This window comes from Mustela putorius, unplaced genomic scaffold (assembly GCF_011764305.1).
Source record: "Mustela putorius furo isolate JIRA1106 unplaced genomic scaffold, ASM1176430v1.1 tig00000196_pilon_pilon_pilon, whole genome shotgun sequence".
In the NCBI taxonomy this organism is placed as follows: Eukaryota; Metazoa; Chordata; class Mammalia; order Carnivora; family Mustelidae; genus Mustela; species Mustela putorius.
In genome coordinates this window covers 2,920,006-2,938,813 of record NW_025421310.1, presented here as the reverse complement: position 1 = coordinate 2,938,813, position 18,808 = coordinate 2,920,006, and the positions used below count along the sequence as shown (strand labels likewise).

The window sequence follows — 18,808 nt, the reverse complement described above, 5'->3', positions numbered from 1 at the left end:
TTCACTGTATAAACAACAAAGTCATTGTTTAATGAGCAAATGGAATCGCTGTGGCTAAATAGGCCCTCACAATAACACCAAAATAATTTTTACCGCAAGAGCTTATTTAGCAAACAGCAAATCCATTCAGGCAGCACCAAACAAAACTAGGGGAAACGCTGTTCTAGACCAATTGAAGGAATCCAAGCAAGGATGGTATGTGATTGGCTATAACGTAGGGAACTGCCCAATTCAGACAGCCTACTTCCTGCTTGAGGTGGCCTGTCCTTAGCTTCCATTTCCGTTTCTTTCCCTGGAGGCTTTTATAAGAATTTGGTCCCGGTTTGGTTTCAATTTGCTCAAGTAGTGGCTAGGGCAGGGAGCCACCTGAGTCTAATGGGCTCCTTCTGGATTTGGAGTTGGAAGCAAAAGGGGCAGGTGGCTCTACGTGGCTTCCTGTGGAGCCTTCAGCAGTCGGGTCCCTGGAATTCTAGTCCTTTAAGGCTTCAGCCTGCTTGGCTCACTGCAGAGGCACTCAGCAGCTGTGCACTAGCACCCTTCACTCTGCCGCTCCCCAATCTGTACCAACACAGCCGCCCTCTACCAGGGCCTGGAGTGAGACAGTGTCATCTTCCCTGGAAACCTCCTTCCACTGTGTCGTCACTGCACTGACCTCCCCATCAGCATCACCTCAACTCATTAGAAATGGTGATTTTCTGCCCACGACTGAGACCTATGGACTCAGACTTTTGGAGAGGAGCTCCAAAATTACCCCCTTTTTGCATTAACCAGTTTCCATGTCACAAGGGAACACATGAAAACATTCCATCTCCTTCCTCTGGATCCTGTGGATGGGGCACCTAGTATTCCTGTGATTCACGAGAATCTCCTCTACAACTACAGGATTTCATGACCTAGGCTATGAAACGTTCCAGCACACATTTCTCTCTCTCCTGAAAAAGTTAATGTCTAAAATGTCTGTTTTTCTCCTATGGGGGATTACGACTCTTTGATGAGCACAGAAAATGTTCATGGGAAAGGAATATGAGTTTTCATCACTAGGCTGGGAAGAAGGTGGACTCCTGTTGCAGAGGCCAACTCCAACCTTTCTGCCTCACTCACACTTGGGTTTTTAAAGCTTAGGGCAGGGTGGCTCACGGGGTTAAGCGGCTGCCTTCAGTTCAGGTCATGATGCCAGGGTCTTGGTATCCAGTGCCATGGCCAGGCTCCTTACTCAGTGGGTAGTCCCTTGCCCTCTCCCTCTGCCTATCGCTCTGCCTACTTGTACTCTCTCTCTGTCAGATACATAAAAACCTTTAAAAAACAAAAAATAAAAAGCTTCGGGCAGTTAACCAGAAAAGGGAGGACAGAGGTCTGAAACGTTTCTGCACTACACGCACACTCCATGGTGAAGCTACACACATTACCACAGTGCTGGGCGGCTGTACAAGGGGTCTCCTTCCTTAGTGTCTACGGGTCGCCCAGAAGGCTCTATTCTGCACAATGCTCAGCTCTTTCCAGGAGAGAGAGCATGACCTGTAGATGAACAGAGAGAGGTTAGTCCATCATGGAAGCATAGGGCGCTTGTTAAACCTTCAGGGTTACTAGGTTGGCTGGAGGGCCCAAGGTGGCTTCACCCATACACACTGCTTTCCTTAGGACAAAGAGAGGACCTCGGCTGCCCCGGTTTTGATCTCAGACTTTCAAGTCTTACGCTTCTTTCCAGCTTGTCTCTTGACTCAGACGGAAGACCCTGCTGGCAAGGCAGCCCCAAATGGGAGTCAAAACCACCACGCCTCACTCTAAGGATTGCCCTGAGCCAGCAAGTCCCCACCATTGACTGACTCCAGGACTTTGATCTACTTGACCTTCACTGACTACCCGCATGTACCCACCCACCTTAGCCTCCCGTTCTCCTTCTCTAAACATGGAAGCGATCTCAGCACATTGGAGACAATCTTTGAGCGGTTTGGCTATTGTCTTCTCTGTGCTGGGCTTGCAGAGATGCCTTTCTGCTTTACTGCCTCTGCTTTCTCTGCAGGGAGTGGCCAAACCTACTCTGCTTGGGACCCCCAGGCTAGATTCTTTTGCATCTCCCCCCCCTTCCCCTGCACCATCAGTATAACAAAGTCCCATTTGTTGACTCCCCATAATTTGTTGAGGTTTTTTCCCCTAAAGATATTCGTGGACAACTTAATCTGCACGAGATTAGTCCAGACTTCTACACCTCATCGGTACCAGAAGGCGCCAGCAGACATGCTGGTCCACGTGGGAGGAATTGCAGACTCATCTCTGGACCGTGCTATGTCTCATACCTGGACACAACCACCGGAGCTCTGGGCGGGGCATTACCTTCAGGATCCAAAAGTGGGAACATCAGCTCCAGAGGAAGAAAGGGACTCAGCGCAGAGGGTCCTTCCTGAACCATCTCCAGCTGTGTCACCCTCCTGCAGGTGCTCCCCTGTCCCCGCACCACACATGCCCTCCCACCCAGCATCCTCGACCCCCTGCATTCCCACATGAACTCGCCTGACCTGGGGACGCTCTTCCTTCAGGTAGAAGCCCTGTTCCTGTCCTTCCGGCACAGAGGAAGGCCAGCACTGATCCCAGTCCTCTGGGTAAGGTCTCGCTTAACCTGGCTCCCAGTCCCTTTAGGCCAGGCAGCTGCCAGAGGTGGCCCTACTGTCCCTTCAGTCTCCCCCAGTCAGCTGTTTTTTGAGGAGTCCCGACTCCTACCAAGAGAGAAGGAAATAAATCACTTGGGGGGAATCACCTGCGCAGGAAAACCTTCCAGTGTACTGGGTGGGATCGGAGGAAGCGACTCTGAACTGAGAGGGTGGACACAAGCTTGTCGCTCCAAGGTGAGACCAGCTGGGTCTTCAGTCACCAGTCAGGGTGTTCGGAGACGTGCCTCCCCTCTGACCCTTCAGGGTTAACGTCTCCTGCCTGTGAGGCTGCTGCAGACGTTCAGACCTTCAGCCAGCTCCCAGCCCGCACAGCTGCTGTCTGCCCAGTGTTGTGAAGTCTCCTGCCTGCATATGCCAAAGGTTAGTTTTCCCCCAAACACCCACTTCATCCTTCAGCACCTTCTCTGGGCACATCCTGCTCCCAGAGTGGCAGAATTTATACTTTGGAAATCGGCAAGCAGCACAAAGCAGGGATGCATTTTTCTATTTCTGAATGCCTAGGCTTTGCACAGGTTTCCCATAACAGTAGGAATGCACCCTGGACTTAAATGTGATAAGTAGTTTGGGGCCATGACCTTGGGCAGGACACAAAGGATCTGAGGGGAAAAATGAGGAAATAGCCTTCCAGGACGACAGAATCCATGGAGAAATTTCTCACCGTATGCAAATGTGGAAAATTCCATCGTATATCTTCATTGTTATGCATGTCGTATTTGTAAAGGAAAAGGAAGTAGTCATAACTCATAGGAAAAGAAAAACAGCACTGACGAAAACAGAAATTGTACCAAAGAAAACACACATGTGGTAAAGAAACACATGAAACGAGGCTGAAAGGCAGAAATCTCCAGGAAATGCAATTACAATATAGCAATGCACACATATTAAAAGTGCTGACAATAGGGCGCCTGGGTGGCTCAATGGGTGAAAGCCTCTGCCTTTGGCTCAGGTTGTGATTCCGGGGTCCTCGGATCAAGCCCTGCATCAGGCTCTGTGCTCAACGGGGAGCCTGCTTCCCCCCTTTCTCTGCCTACTTGTGATCTCTATCAAATAAATAAATAAAATATTAAAAAAAGAAGGGGGCTGACAGGGATGCCTGGGTGGCTCAGTCAGTAAATGTCAGCCTTTGGCACAGGTCATGATCCTAGGGTTCTGGGATGGAGCGGGGCATTGGCTCCCTGCTGTGTGGGAAGCCTGATTCTTCCTCTCCCACTCCCCCTGCTTGTGCTCCCTCTCACTCTCTCTCTCTGAAATAAATAAGTTAAATCCTTAAAAAAAAAAAAAAAAAAAAAAAAGACTGGTCTTGTACAGTAACCCTCCCAAGGAGTGTCAGGAAAAAATTCTGGAAGTCTCATACATAGCTGATGAGGATGCAACAGTGAACACATCAGACTCCATTTTGACCTTTCAGGACAATGTTCAGTCACCCATCTGTGACTAACCACAGTGCTTTGAGGTTTTTTCTAGTTTTAAGTTGTTTTTTTTTTTTTTTTTTCCTTTTTAAAGATTCTATTTCTTGGAGAGAGATAGATCACAAGTAGGGAGAGCAGCAGGCAGGGAGGGGGAAGCAGAGAGAGCCCAATGTGGTCTCAATCCCAGGACCCTGAGATCATGACCTGAGCCAAAGGCAGAGGATCAACCTACTGAGCCACCCAGGCTCCCGTCAGCCCTTCCAGTTTTACCACAAATGAAATGAAACCTCTATCCACATACGGAATTATAAAGAAAATACAGAGTGACTACTTTGCAAAGAGTAAATACTAGAAATATCCCAGATGCTCCAAACAGATGAAGACACCAAGAGTGGTATACATCCAGAAGAAACAGTACTGTTGAAAGGGACATACATTCAGGGACCCTGGGTGGCTCGGTCATTAACTGCCTTCAGCTCAGTTCATGATCCCAAGTCCTGGGATGGAGTCCTGCATCAGGCTTCCTGCTCAGCAGGAGGCCTGCTTCTCTCTCTCACTCCCCCTGCTTGTGTTTCCCCTTCCTCTCCGACAAATAAAATCTTAAAAAAAACAAAACAAAACAAAACAAAACCTGGGAAGTCGACCTAGGGGACAAATGGTTTATTCAAGGACTTTGGGAGATATTAGGCAAGAAAAGGACTGTGCACCACTTCCTCCAGTAAGATCTGTGTTCTTAGCCCTAAAGGCTGGGAGTATCTGGGAGACTACCTGAGAGGAGGGTGGTTCAGAACAAGTGTCTGCTTGCCCTTTAGGATTCCAACAAGTATGCTAGCTGGGAGAGGTCATAAAAGCTACATCCCTGGAGGATAAATTGTGCCTTGTCTTTATCTTTTTTCCTCCTGCACCTTGACATGTAAGCACCAGAGGGCAAATCAGAATTCATGGGTTATTTTACCACTATCTCTTTCACAGGCTATGGGTCTGAACGTGAAGAATTTATGAACACTGATCCCGGCCAGCCAGGCACATCATCTGGGGATACCCTTTTGGAAGACATACACCCCATCAGGGGCCTGAGGTGTTCTCTGAGGTACCTAACTGCCCATTCATCTAGATTACCAATTACAGTCCCCCTGCCCCTGTGGGGGTTCCAATTGGAAACTGCACAGCCGGTCACAAGGCTCCTGTGAAGGATGTGGGTAGAGATTCCACTCAACAGTGCCTGGGCTATCAGCTGTGGACAAGCAAAAATATTCTTGTTTCCACAAGCACTGGAGAAGGTCTCAAGTGCGCCCTCTTCACGGTGACCTCTGAGCACACACAGCTTCCTGGCACCCAGACCACAAAACCCAGATGTGGATCCGAGGAGACCCTACTAGCTAGAACTGATGTAACACACCACCACACTCTGGGTGACCAGACAAGAGAAATTTATTTCACCCCAATCTGGAGTCTCGAAATTGAACATAAGATGTCAGCTGGGTTAGTTTCTTCTGAGGCCTCTCTCCTTGGCTTGCAGATGGGGATTCCGTGTCCACCCATGGTCATCCCTGGGTGCCAGATTCCTCATCTCCTCTTCTCACGGCGCCAGCCATACCGCATGACTCCATCCTAATAACCCACTTCAACCTCATGATGTTTTTGAAGATGCTCTAACTATCCTCACCTTGTGAGGTATTGGGGGTCATACTGCAAAATACGGATTTGGGTATACAATTCAGCCCATCACAAAGGTCTTGGGTTATAACGCAAATTAACACACAGGCTGGAGCATGTACATATGTATATGCACATCAATATTACTGATACATTTGCAATGTTCCTCTCAGAGACACAGAAAGTATGGGATGGAATGCGATCTGCTCATTCCTTCATGTGGGAGAGCCCGATGCTGCTTTCAAACCACCCCTTCGAGTGCACACAATGTCTAAGATCAAAGGTAATTAAACAAACATGGCACTTACTGATACATCCATCAGAGAAACACGGGGCACATAATTCCTATGTGGTGACCTGGAAGCTGCAAATAGTCATCAAAGCATCAGGAGACCAGCAATACCCCCGTGGGTATTAGCCTTCCTGTGCGAGTCACCACCTAGAACTCACAACTCCCACTCTAGATCAACACTGGTCACATCCATGCCCTAACTGGGAACGGAACAAGTGGTTTCAGGTACCTAGAATAAGGATGAGCAGGCTGGAAAGCGGACAGCTCGGCATCATTAAGCATGGTGGGGTGGTGACGACACTACCGAGAACTGCCAGCCACCAGACACTGCCACAGACACTGCCAGTGACTTCCATCTTGCAGTGACTTCACACACATCCGAAAGCACTATGCAGTTTCCAAATTTTTCTGAAAATGGCTGGTCTTATGGGAAGTCACTGCACTGGGGACATTCAGGGCAACTATGGTTAATTCAGGTAGTTGTCTACCTCAGAGGTTGTCCTCCAGCCTAAACGCCACTACACAAGAAGTATACCACCTTTGCTGTTTTAGATTCTTCCTGCAGTGCAAAGGCTGTAATGATGTCTCAAAGCGTTATGACTCATGGAGATTTCCCAAATTCATGGCACTCTAAGGCGTTTCTCTTGAGTGAACTAGCTTGTGACAATGGAGGCCAGTACTTGTAATAAAAGATTTCCCACATTCATTGCACTGATAAGGCCTTTCTCCAGTGTGAAGTCTCTGGTGATGGTGGAGGGTAGAATTATCAGCAAATGATTTCCCACATTCATTACACATATAAGGCCTGTCTCCAGTGTGAACTCTGTTGTGAGAATGGAGGGAAAAAACAGTACGGAATGATTTTCCCACATTCATTGCACTCATAAGGCTTTTCTCCAGTTGTGAAGTGTCAGGTGGGAATGGAGGGCAGATCTAGTAAAAAAGGATTTCCCACATTCATTACACTCATAAGGCCGTTTACCTGTGTGATGCATTTTGTGTTTACTGAGGGTACTTTTTTGGACAAAGGATTTGCTGCAGTCAGGGCATTTATAAGGTCTCTCTCCACTGTGAACTCTCTGGTGATACTGGAGCTGTTTACTAGTGATGAAAGATTTCCCACATTCACTGCACTTATAAGGTCTCTGTCCAGTATGAAGCATCTGGTGAGTACGGATCTAAGAATTTGCAGCAAAGGATTTCCCACATTCATGGCACTAGTAAGGCTTTTCTCCAGAGTGAGTTCTCTGGTGACGATGGAGGGCACTGAAACTCATAAAACATTTGCCACATTCGCTACACTTGTAACGCCTTTCCCCAGTGTGAGTTTTCTGGTGATAATAGAGAGCAGGATTAGAGGTAAATGATTTCCCACATTCACGGCACTCATAAGGTCTTTCTCCAGTGTGACGTCTGCAGTGATTACGAAAGCCAAAAAGAGTAGTACAACATTTCCCACATTCAATACACTGATAAGGTTTCTGTCCAGCATGAGTTTTCTGGTGAAAACGGAAGGAACATTTAGCAGTAAAAGATTTCCCACATAAATAACACTTATAAGTCTGTTCACCAGGATGAAGCTTGATGTGATAATGGACAGAACTTTTTCGACGAAAGTATTTCCCACATTCAGTGCATTCATAAGGCCTTTCTCCAGTGTGAACTCTCTGATGACGACCGAGGGCAGAATTCCTAGCAAAGGATTTCCCACATTCACTGCACTTATAAGGCTTTTCTCCAGTGTGAACCCACTGGTGAGAAGAGACTTGAAATTTACTTGTAAAAGATTTGCCACATTCATGGCACATATAAGGCTTTTCTCCAGTGTGAACCCACTGGTGACAAGAGAGAAGTGAATTACTTGTAAAAGATTTGCCACATCGATGGCACATATAGGGCTTTTCTCCAGTGTGAACATTATGGTGATGATGGAGGCCACTGCGACTCCTAAAAGATTTGCCACATTTGCTACACTCGTAAGGCCTTTCTCCACTGTGAACTCTGTGGTGATAACGGAGGGAAGTAATATGAACAAAACATTTCCCACATTCATTGCATTTATAAGGCCTTTCTCCAGTGTGCGTTCTCTGGTGAGAACGGAGAGATGAAGTACTGGTAACAGATTTCCCACAATCACTGCACTCATATGGTCTTTTCCCTGTGTGAGATCGCTGATGATAACAGAGGGCAGACATAGACGGAAAAGATTTTGTACAGACATGACACTTATAAAACCTATCTCCAGACTGAACCCTATGAGTAATTGACACTGAGCTACCACTGACAGATTTCAAACACCCGCTACAAACATAATTTTTCCCTCCACTGGGCAACTTCTGGACATTATGGGGGACAGATTTACCACCAAAAGATTTCCCACATTTGCTGCACGTGTACTGCCTGGATCCACCCTGAGTCTTCCCATGTTCATTCAGGGTTGGTCGTTGCCCAAGGGATTTTCCACATGGACCAAACTCATGATGTCGTGCTCCAGTATGGTATCTCTGGTGTATGGCAAATAAGGACTTGTACCTGAAAGTTTTCCCACATTCACTGCACACAAAGCACTGTCCTCCAAGGTGGACACCCTGGTTGCGTGTATCTGTGTGTTTGGGACCAAAGGCGTTCTCGCATCCTCCCCAAGCACCACGACTGCTTCCGCGTTGTAACGTTGCCCTGCACTGGGGGATCATGTGTGGTTTCTCCACAGTACAAGTGGCCTCTTGTCCCAGATGCCCCGAGACAGACAGCAAGTCCTTCTCAACCTCTCCACAGGTAAAGGGCTTTCCTGAACTACCGGATCCCCAGCTCTTGACAGCAGAGGCCCTGTCCACACGGCTTCTGAATGGTTTTGTTCCCGCGGGCTGCTCCTGCTGCTGCTGCTGCTCCGACTTCACACTGAAAGAAAATCGTTTCCCGCAGGCCCCACACCTCAACCGTTTCTGGCTGTTTTCTTTCCCCTGGAGCTCAGCCAAGTGGAAAATGTCTCTCAAGACGGGACCGCACATCTCACAGGGGTGGGTCTTCTGGGAAGACAGAGCAGCCCTGGGCGTCCAGGTCCGTGAAACGCCTACGGAAGCGCTCTGTGCAAAGGGGGCCTCCTCATCCTCTGCTCCACAGCAGCAACCTGAAAGCAGAGAAACGTTGGTGAAACACGTGCTGGCTGTAGCGTGGGGTGAGCCCATCACACATGCACCCGACTCACCTAAGCAGGATGTACACCATGCTTTTCCAGACAAAGGAGACAGAATTCATTTGAAAGACAGGTAGCTGTGCACGACTGGGCACAACCAGTCAGAGTACTGTGGAGAGCACACTAGAAGGACAGAAAACTAGGGTATGACACAAGGAAGACAGCCAGAGCCTACAGCTTATTCTTTGCCCGACGGTTTGTGTAGGTCCATTTCTGCTGCTGAGATTTGGCTGAGTAGAGGCTACAGGAATATCCCACCCCAAGAAATTTACTTGTGGTCAAGGACAGTTGAGGACATGTGAATATGTCATGGTAAAACTTTCAGGGGTGAATGCTGAACCACATGGAAATAGCAGTGAGAGATACGGGTGCCATGTGGAGGCCCAAGAAGCATTAATTACCCCTATACTGGACATCATGGGAAGTACCAAAGGGTAGAATTCAGAAGTCCACAAACTGTCAATAGTAAGGAAGGAAAGACAGAAATGGGGTGTGGCCATCTGCGTAGACACCGCAGTCAGGTTGAAGAAATTGAAGAAACTCAGTATGATCTGAACACGGTGCTGGTATCACACTCTTCCCAGCTGCCATCCACCAGAACCAGGTTCCCTATGAGCCCACCTGCTCATGCGTGGAGCACGTCCATGCTATGTATGACACACAACGGATTCTTCCCTGGAAGCCTTCCTGAGCAACCAAAGGGTACCAGAAGCATACCAATACTGTAGGAAAACGGGCCAAGGGGACCGCCAGCACTGTCCTAGAGCTACTCAGGACACAACAAAGAAAAACATCCTATGCGACTGATGGCAGCAGAAAGGTGGCAAAGCAGAAATCATCCCTCACCCCAACAAAAAATCAGTTCGACAGCTGTCTATGAGTGGCCTTAGCCTGAAGTGCCCAAGAGCCCATTAACACTGACTAGAACACAGCAGACCATCAAAGGGGGCACAAGCACACAGAAAGACGGCTGGAGACTGTGTTAGCACAGACATGTGCGACGTGTGAGAAATTAGGCCTGGGCTGGCTCCATCCGGCGCAGGGTGGGTGCGACTGCGGCCCCTGATCACACAGCCTCCAGCTTCCTGCTCCACAGGGGACACCGGAACACTGGCCAGCGAGTTAACCCATGTCTGAAGCCAAAGCAATTTGAGAAAGAGGATCAAGCTGAAGGCAGCACACTTGTGGTTTCAAAACTATACTACAAAGCCAGTGTTTTCACAACACTAGGGCACGGGCATCCAAACAGACCAGTGGAACGGAATGAAGAGCCCAGAAGTAAAGCAACACGTCTACAGATGACTAATCTTTGACAATGAGGCCAAGAATCAACCCTGGGGAAGAATAACCTCTTTCATACTGCTGTGGTATCTGACTGTCCAAATGAAAACACAAGGATCCTGGGTCTCCTGCTTGCAGCACTCAAGGAAATGAACTTCAAATTGATTAAGGACCTACACATAGGATCTCAAACCCTAAAATTCCTAGGAAAAAAACATAGGGAAAAGCCTCTGTAACCTTATTCCTGACAATGCTTTTTTGAGTGGGACATCTGAAGCACACACAACGAAAGCAAGCACTCACAAATACCACTACACCAAATTGAAAAGTGCAACTTTTCAGGTGCACCAGAGCCAATGAAACACACCAGAGAGTGAAAAGGATGTACATGTGACTTACACGTGCTCACAATCACCAATCATCAGGGAAACGAAAACCAAAACCACAAGATATCACCTCCTACCTCTTACAATGGCTATTACCAAAAAAGACAAGAGGTAACACCCTGGTCAGGATGTGCAGAAAAAAAGGAACACTGGAATACCGTTGCTGGGAATGTATACAGGGAAGTCTGTATGGAAAATATTAGGGACACCCAACAAAAAATTGAAAATACAACTACCACACAGTCGACCACTGCCATTTCTAGGTATGTATTCTAAGGACACAGAATCCGTATCTCCACAACCTACCCGAACAGGAACATCCACTGCAGTACTATTCACAAAGCCAACATATGGAAACATTACTGTGTGCCAGTGTTTATACTGACAAATCGGGGGCAAACCGCCCAGCTCAGTCCATAGAGTACACAACTCTTTTTTTTTTTTTTTTTTAAGATTTTATTTATTTATTTTTCAGAGAGAGAGGAGCGAGAGCGAGCACAGGCAGACAGAGTGGAAGGCGGAGTCAGAGGGGAGAAGCAGGCTCCCTGCGGAGCAAGGAGCCCGATGTGGGACTCGATCCCAGGCCGCCAGGCCGCCGGGATCATGACCTGAGCCGAGGCAGCTGCTCAACCAACTGAGCCATCCAGGCGTCCCTAGAGTACACAACTCTTGATCTCAGGTGGTGAGTTCAAGCCCCATAGCGGGCATGGAGTATATCTTTTTAAAAAAAAAAAAAAAAAAAAGAATAAAAAAAATAAATTGTTTCTAGATAGAGAAATAAATAACATGACAAAAAAACATTTAGTACACCCATGTGCAGGAATAGTCAGCCATAAAACTGCAGGCAACCCTGCCACTTGCCACAAACAGATGAATCCGAAAAAAACAAAAAACAAACAAACAAAAAAAAAACAAACCACTCTAAGTCAAATAAGCCACACAGCAAAACACAAACCCTGTATGTGGATACAGGGTACAAACCCACTTATGTGGATATATATATATATATATTTTTTTTTTTTTTAAGATTATTTATTTATTTATTTGACAGACAGAGATCACAAGTAGGCAGAGTAGGCAGAGAGAGAGAGAGGAGGATGCAGGCTTCCCACCAAGCAGAGAGCCCGATGCCGGGGCTCAACCCCACGACCCCGGATTCATGACCTGAGCTGACGGCAGAGGCTTTAGCCCACTGAGCCACCCAGGTGCCCCTATGTGGATATTTATTAAGAAAAGAAAAAAGTCAAACTCAAAGAAACAGAAAGGAGAATGCCACAAGCTAAAGACTGAGGGAAATGGGGAGATGTTGGTAAGGATACAACTAACATTCACAAGATAACTTCTGAGGCTCTATCATACAGCACATCGACTACAGTTGCCAATATTCTATGGAACACTTGAAATTTGCTATTCGGGTAGATATTAAGCTTCAGAACCACCAACAACAGAAAATGTAATTGTGTCAAGCGATCCTGGACTGATCAGGTTCATTTTGTTAGTAATTTCATAATGTAAGGGCACCTCGATGTCTGGGTCTAGAGATCAAGGCCTGCCTCAGGATCCCTGCTCAGCATAGTCACCACGAGTTTCTCTCAGTCTGCCCCTCCCCCTGGCTCTCCCTCACACACATAACACACACTCTCTCTCTAATAAATAAATAATTAAAAATTCATAATGTATATCAAATCATTATGTAATATAATTTCAATAATACAATTTTATTTGTCAATCATATCTCACAAGGATGAATGGAGGGTGGCAGGTAAAAAAGCGATTTAACACCACCACAAAAAGAACCATACAGGGCAGTCTTGAGAAGTAACCCATGGTACACATAAGCAGTAAACATGCCCATGCCTCCAATTTCAGGCACAGGCAGGCAATGGAAATGTCACCCCAAGGAAGGGTTCAAAACCCAGGCCACAGAAATGGCACCGATCTGAACACAGAGACCAAGCCAGGGAGAGAGCAAGCAAGGTGCATTCCATCAGCCTCAATGCAGGACCACTGACCTGCGATCTTAGCCGATCAGGGCTCAGCACAGCGGGGGGTACTGGGGCTGCGGGCAGACAGAAGGGCACACCAACAACTCAGGGCCAGCAACAAAAAGCAAATGCCCAGAAAGCTAGGGAAGCACCCAGTGAACAGTCCACACCAGAGAAGCACAAACCCTCCCCTGGAGAATGGAAAAGGGGAGTCCGCAGGATACAGAGTCCAGGGCGGGTCAAGGGGACGCCGAGGGCCTTACCCAGTGACGATACAAGTGCAAAGTTCTCCAGCATCACATGGTGGTACAGCCGTCTCTGAGCCTCATCAAGAAGCCTCCACTCCTTCCAGGAGAAGTACACGGCCACGTCCTCAAAGGTCACACCACACTACCACGAAAGGAAAACATGGAACCCTGAGCATTCTCTCTCTGAGAACTCACCAGCCAACCCACACACCCACCCCAGTCTCTCCTGCCAGCCCAGCTCCCCTCCTCAGATAAACACCATGTCCTGCTGTTCCTAATGCTGCTCTCCTCTCACCTTCCCACCAATCACTGTTCAGTGCTCAGCAATAACACGCAGGGGACACATGGAAGCAATCTAAGCTCTGGGTTTGGCCTCAAGTCCCATCCCCCTGCCAGGATATTCCCATGGAGTCTCCCAGGTCATGCCCTCAAGACAGCCAATTATAGTCCCTGCTCTGCGGGGAAGTCTTCAATACCAGGACCCTGAGGCCCTTAGCTCACACTTCCTCTCCAGGTCTACATAATTCTGTAGACTGTACCTCTCTCATGTCTTCAGACCCTACAGATGAAAGCCCACACCTTCCAAAGGATTCTCCCTTGACTCACACTTGTCCTTATCACTTGACAAACACTTCATACATCACTTGATGTGTGACAAATACGCCCCATGGATACCAACTGAGGGAAAGCCTCAAATGCTGCTGAGAGGCCTCCTCGCCTGCCTCTAATCTTCCCTGCAGCACGACACTCACAACCACTGTCAACCTAGGATCCTCCTACACCGTCGTCTACTTCTCTGCTGCCCATGCTGGCCCTTGACAATCTGAAGGTACCACTTTCCACTGAACCTTTGTGAAGTCTTCAGTGGTCTCCCTGGAGTCTCCCTGCCCAGCACAGTGCATCATAAATGACCACATTTGCCCCAAACCTTTTCTAACAGCAAGTCTTTGAAACACTTCAAGGACCATTAAAAACATCCCAAATTGCTGTTGAAGCCCCACAACACTGAATAAAGAGCATCCTCAGACTATCAAATGCTCCTGTACAAGAGGTGCTGTATGTCTCCATGGGTTAAGGGCTGATTTCTGCTCTTCGCTTAGGTCTTGATCAGGGTCATGAGTTCAGCCCCCATGTTAGACTCTATACCCGGCATGGAGACTACTGGGGAAAACAAATAAACAAACTCCTAGGTGTCCTAGCTATATCTCTTGTTCGATCATTCCATGGAAGGCTTGCCCATGTATCTGCCACATCATTCTTTCTCCTTCACCACCTGTGTTGGCCATGCCCAGCAAACCCAACCAGGAGTTAAAGAAGAGAAACACTCTGAAGCACAGTTTACCAGGACCCTGAGTCCTACGGATAGCATTGCCTGGGTACTCTGCATTCCCTTCCTAAATGTGATCCAAATCTCCACCCTACACAATACCTATCATTCTTCCAACTGTCCATCCTAATGGTCTTTCTCGCCCCAGTGTCCCAAGATTTCCCATCCAGCTGCCCACCTTTTGCCATCACTCACACTTCTCTCAAACATCAGAGATTGTAAACAATGTGAAAACAACTTAGGTATCCCCAAGGACAATCAACTCACTGGTAACTTCCATCTGGATGATGGCAGCCTTCATACCTTTGCCTACCCTAGCCATGTGAAAATAATGGGAAAACTCACCAACATGGGGTCAGAGGCTACAACTGGGATACCCTCAGACACTACTATTGTGATGAACTGCAGACGCAAGAGGAGGGACAGACTCGACCCTATACTACCACAGTACTTCACTACCCCAGAGCCCCCAAAAAGACAGGCTTTCCATCACCCCACCCAACAGTTCAGCCAATGCCAAGCCACTGTTCTTGGGACTCTCAGTTTACTTCAATGCACTGGGTGTTCATAACAGCCTTCAAAACTCTTCCCCTTTTCCCCTTAAAAAAATCCTACCTCTCCTTTGTACTCCTGACTGTCCTACTGTTTTGCCGAAGCTTGTTTGTTCTGAACTGCAATTTCTTTCCTTTACCCACCATTTTGGTGGGTAAAATAACTGCCAGTTTTTGTTTCATTTCTACGGTTCACTGGCGTTTTCCCAGATCCCTCCCTTTCTCTGTGTGTCACCGCAACACCCACAATTTGGTTTGGCTCTTCTTAAAAAAGTACTATAATTCGGGTCGCCTGGAAGGCTCAGTGGGTTAAGCCTCTGCCTTTGGCTCGGTGCATGATCTCAGGTCCTGGGATGGAGCCCTGTGGCGGCAGGGAGCCTCCTTCCCCCTCTCTCTGTCGCCTCTCTTCCTACTTCTTTTTTTTAAAGATTTTATTTATTTATTTGACAGAGATCACAAGTAGGCAGAAAGGCAGGCAGAGAGAGAGGAGGAAGCAGTCTCCCTGCCGAGCAGAGAGCCCGATGTGGGGCTTGATCCCAGGACCCTGGGATCATGACCTGAGCTGAAGGCAGAGGCTTTAACCCACTGAGCCACCCAGGCGCCCCCTCTCTTCCTACTTCTGATCAAATAAGTAAATAACATCTTTTTTTTTTTTTTTTTTTTGTAAGGACCACAATTCAACCAATTCTCCAACATCCACGGTGGTCATTCTACTCCATCAACAATAACACTGAAGGGTCTCGGTGACGCTGTCCCTTGAGGGCCCCACTCTTGACTTTGGCTCAGGTCAGGATCAGAGGATGCTGGGGCAGTTGTCTCCACTCTCAGAAGGGAGTCGGCAGGGATTCTCTCTCTCCCTCTCCTCCGAGCCCTCAACGCGCGCGTGTTTTATGTCAAATAAATATCTTTTTTTTTTTTAAAGATTTTATTTATTCATCAGAGGGGGGAGGGAGAGAGAGCGAGCACAGGCAGACAGAATGGCAGGCAGAGGCAGAGGGAGAAGCAGGCTCCCTGCCGAACAAGGAGCCCGATGTGGGACTCGATCCCAGGACGCTGGGATCATGACCTGAGCCGAAGGCAGCTGCTTAACCAACTGAGCCACCCAGGCGCCCCTCAAATAAATATCTTTAAGAAAATCAGTATCATCCACTTTGCAAATGCCTCCTGCGCGCTCACCCCCGGCGGCGGCGCTTCTCCGAGGCCCGAGAAAGCCCCCTGACACCCGGGGTAGACCACCTCCCCTCACCGCCAGCAGACACGGCCTCGGCAGGCAGAGACCGCGCCGGCCTCACCCGCCGCGCCGCACCCTGCTCCTGACAGAACCAATGCAGCCGCACCGTCTCCCGTTGGTGGCGCGGGCCCCCTGCAGCCCCCGCCCCGGCGGCCCGTCAGCCCCGCGCCCGCACGCAGCACGCCGGCGCTCCCACACAGGCCCCCGCCCACCGGCGCCTCCTTGTCCCAGACACCAGGGCGCCCCGCGCTCGGGCCTTCGGGGTATGCGTGGGGGGCGGCGGGGAGGGCCCGGCGGACGAGCGTTTACCTCAGCCGAGTCCCTGGGCGCGGCTGCCGCCATTGGGCCGGAGGGGAGCGGACACCTGGGCTCAACTGTGTGCGGCGAGGACGGCGCCTCCCTCAGTGTTTCAGATCAGTCACACAAACACGCGACCCTCCACAGCAGCATACGAATAAGCAGGTCCAACAGGCGGCAAAAACACCCTCAGGTCTTGAAGCCTGAAGTTCCCCACCCCCAGCGGATGCGCAACCGTAGAATTGCCTTGTCCTGTTCCCTCATTGGCTCCTCGGTCTGTCCCCGTGGGCGGAGCTTCTTCTGGGTGGTGTGGGTCCTAAAGTTCTGGCGGTTGCCCTTAGGCGACCTTGAACCCTGGAATGTGTGTGCTTTGTTTACGTGGCATCCTGAGGGTTGGAGTAAAGAGCTGCCCCACTCAGAGAAACCGCCGTTGCGACTTTAAAGGCAGAGAAGAGCCCTCATTTCAGACTCCGTGACTCTCAGCTTCCAAAGTAGAAAAGTGCTATTTTAGATGCTCCTAATCCTTTTACTGAGATAGTCTATCCTTTCTGTACGACAGTTCAGAAATAAAGAGACCTTACATAGCTGCAAAGATGTTCCTGCTCCTCCAATGTTTGCATCCTGAAGTATTAGAGTCAGTTTCCTATGTTTCAGTAGGATTGGCTGGGAACTGTAGATTAGTTCCGGTTAAACAGCCAGATATTCAAGCCATCACACTGTAAATGTCTGTTGGCTTTGTTCTGTGATTTGTGGATTGGGCAGCATCCCATCTAGCAAGGAGAGGGCAGCTCTTAAGCGCTATAGAAAGGGAAAGTTTTAGGGGTGCCTGGGTGGCTCAGTGGGTTAAAAAGCCTCTGCCTTTGGCTCAGGTTATGATCCCAGGGTCCTGGAATCAAGGCCCTCACCCGGCTCTCTGCTGAGCAGGGAACCTGCTTCCTCCCTTCTCTCTGCCTGCTTCTCTGCCTACTTGTGATCTCTGTCAAATAAATAAATAAAATCTTAAAAAAAAAAAAAAAGGGAAAGTTTTCTAAAGGTAGTGAAAGACCCTAGAGGACCCGCACCCAAGGACGCACTCACAGACCACTGGATGCAATAAGCAAGAGGATTTTATTCGGGCATGCTCGGACTCCCAGGGACACTTGACCATGAAATCCGCGAGGAATGGGTCAGTGTCTGAGAGCCCTGATCTGTTTCGGGAGTCCCTTAATATAGAATTTTACAGTCCATTACATCAGAGCCCTCACTTTTCTAGCCAGTAATTTCAAAGCATTACAGTAAGGCCTACACATAGGTAGCCAATCCTTTAAAACCAACCATACATTCTGGCCAGTCACCGTTCAGGTAGTGTACAGTAGAGGGTACGTGTTGAATTGCACGTTTCTAACCTTTATCTGTATTCGTGCTGAACCGCACGTCTCCAGCTAGCGTACGTGCTGAACCCTACGTCTCCGGCCTTGGTACGGGAGGCAACCCTTATCAATTTTACTTAGTAGTAGGGGAAATTCTTAACAGGGGAAGGGTATAACTTTATTTGATTACACAGCGAACGAGGGTTTAAGCAATTTTTCATTTCTTAGCAAAGCATTAGAAGCATTATTATACAGAAGCCAGAAACAGCTGGGTTAAACACAGATTTTTGCTATTCGTTATCCTGTTATGCTGCTTGCTGACTCCCTTATCTATGGTCAGCTGGCCACAGTTTCTTAGTTAGCATAAGCTGGTTATAAAAAGAATGTTAAAACTTATAGGCTATACTATAGTTCTGACCTGGGGTCCTTCAGTAGGACAAGACTACTATAAGCAGAAAAAAGGATTAGTTAAGGTGAAGTCACCTTACTGTGGAGACAGAGTCTTATTAGGAGAATGCCTCAACTTTTGGGTGACAGAGAGGGCCCATCAATGTGGCAGATTACCTTTGTGGTGCTGAGTAGAAAATTCCTGACTGAGCAGTGGAATCTGAATTTCTGGAGGAGGTTGAAAGTGCAATGAGCTCAGGTATTATGCCCTGGTTTGGTGACATGGCCTAGCTAAGTGACACTATTTGGGGCCCCTGGTTTCCTTTTTCACACCCTAAACATCTTGGTGACATTAAAGGAGGACGAGGGATGGTGAGTCACCCAGAATTATGGGGATAATGACGATGAGGCACATTTCTGGTTCCACACTCAACCTCTCTTGCTTATATAGTGACTGTGTTGCACCTGTTGAGAAACATTTTTATCCGTGTATTTCTTACTCCGTATTCCCAGGTATATTCATTGCCTTTTAAGAGACTGACATTATCTC

General features: G+C 48.3%; 1 protein-coding gene across 1 annotated transcript; it reads right to left on the bottom strand.

The window, feature by feature from the left end:
• Positions 1–5,488: 5,488 nt before the first annotated feature.
• Positions 5,489–16,771, bottom strand: LOC101686772 (zinc finger protein 418-like). The gene is made up of 3 exons (XM_045077307.1): positions 16,535–16,771; positions 13,132–13,258; positions 5,489–9,150 (listed from the first exon to the last, which is right to left on the bottom strand). The coding sequence occupies exons 1-3, from the start codon at positions 16,565–16,567 to the stop codon at positions 7,241–7,243; spliced, it is 2,070 nt and encodes a 689-aa protein (XP_044933242.1). The 5' UTR covers positions 16,568–16,771; the 3' UTR covers positions 5,489–7,240.
• Between the last annotated feature and the right edge of the window lie 2,037 nt (positions 16,772–18,808).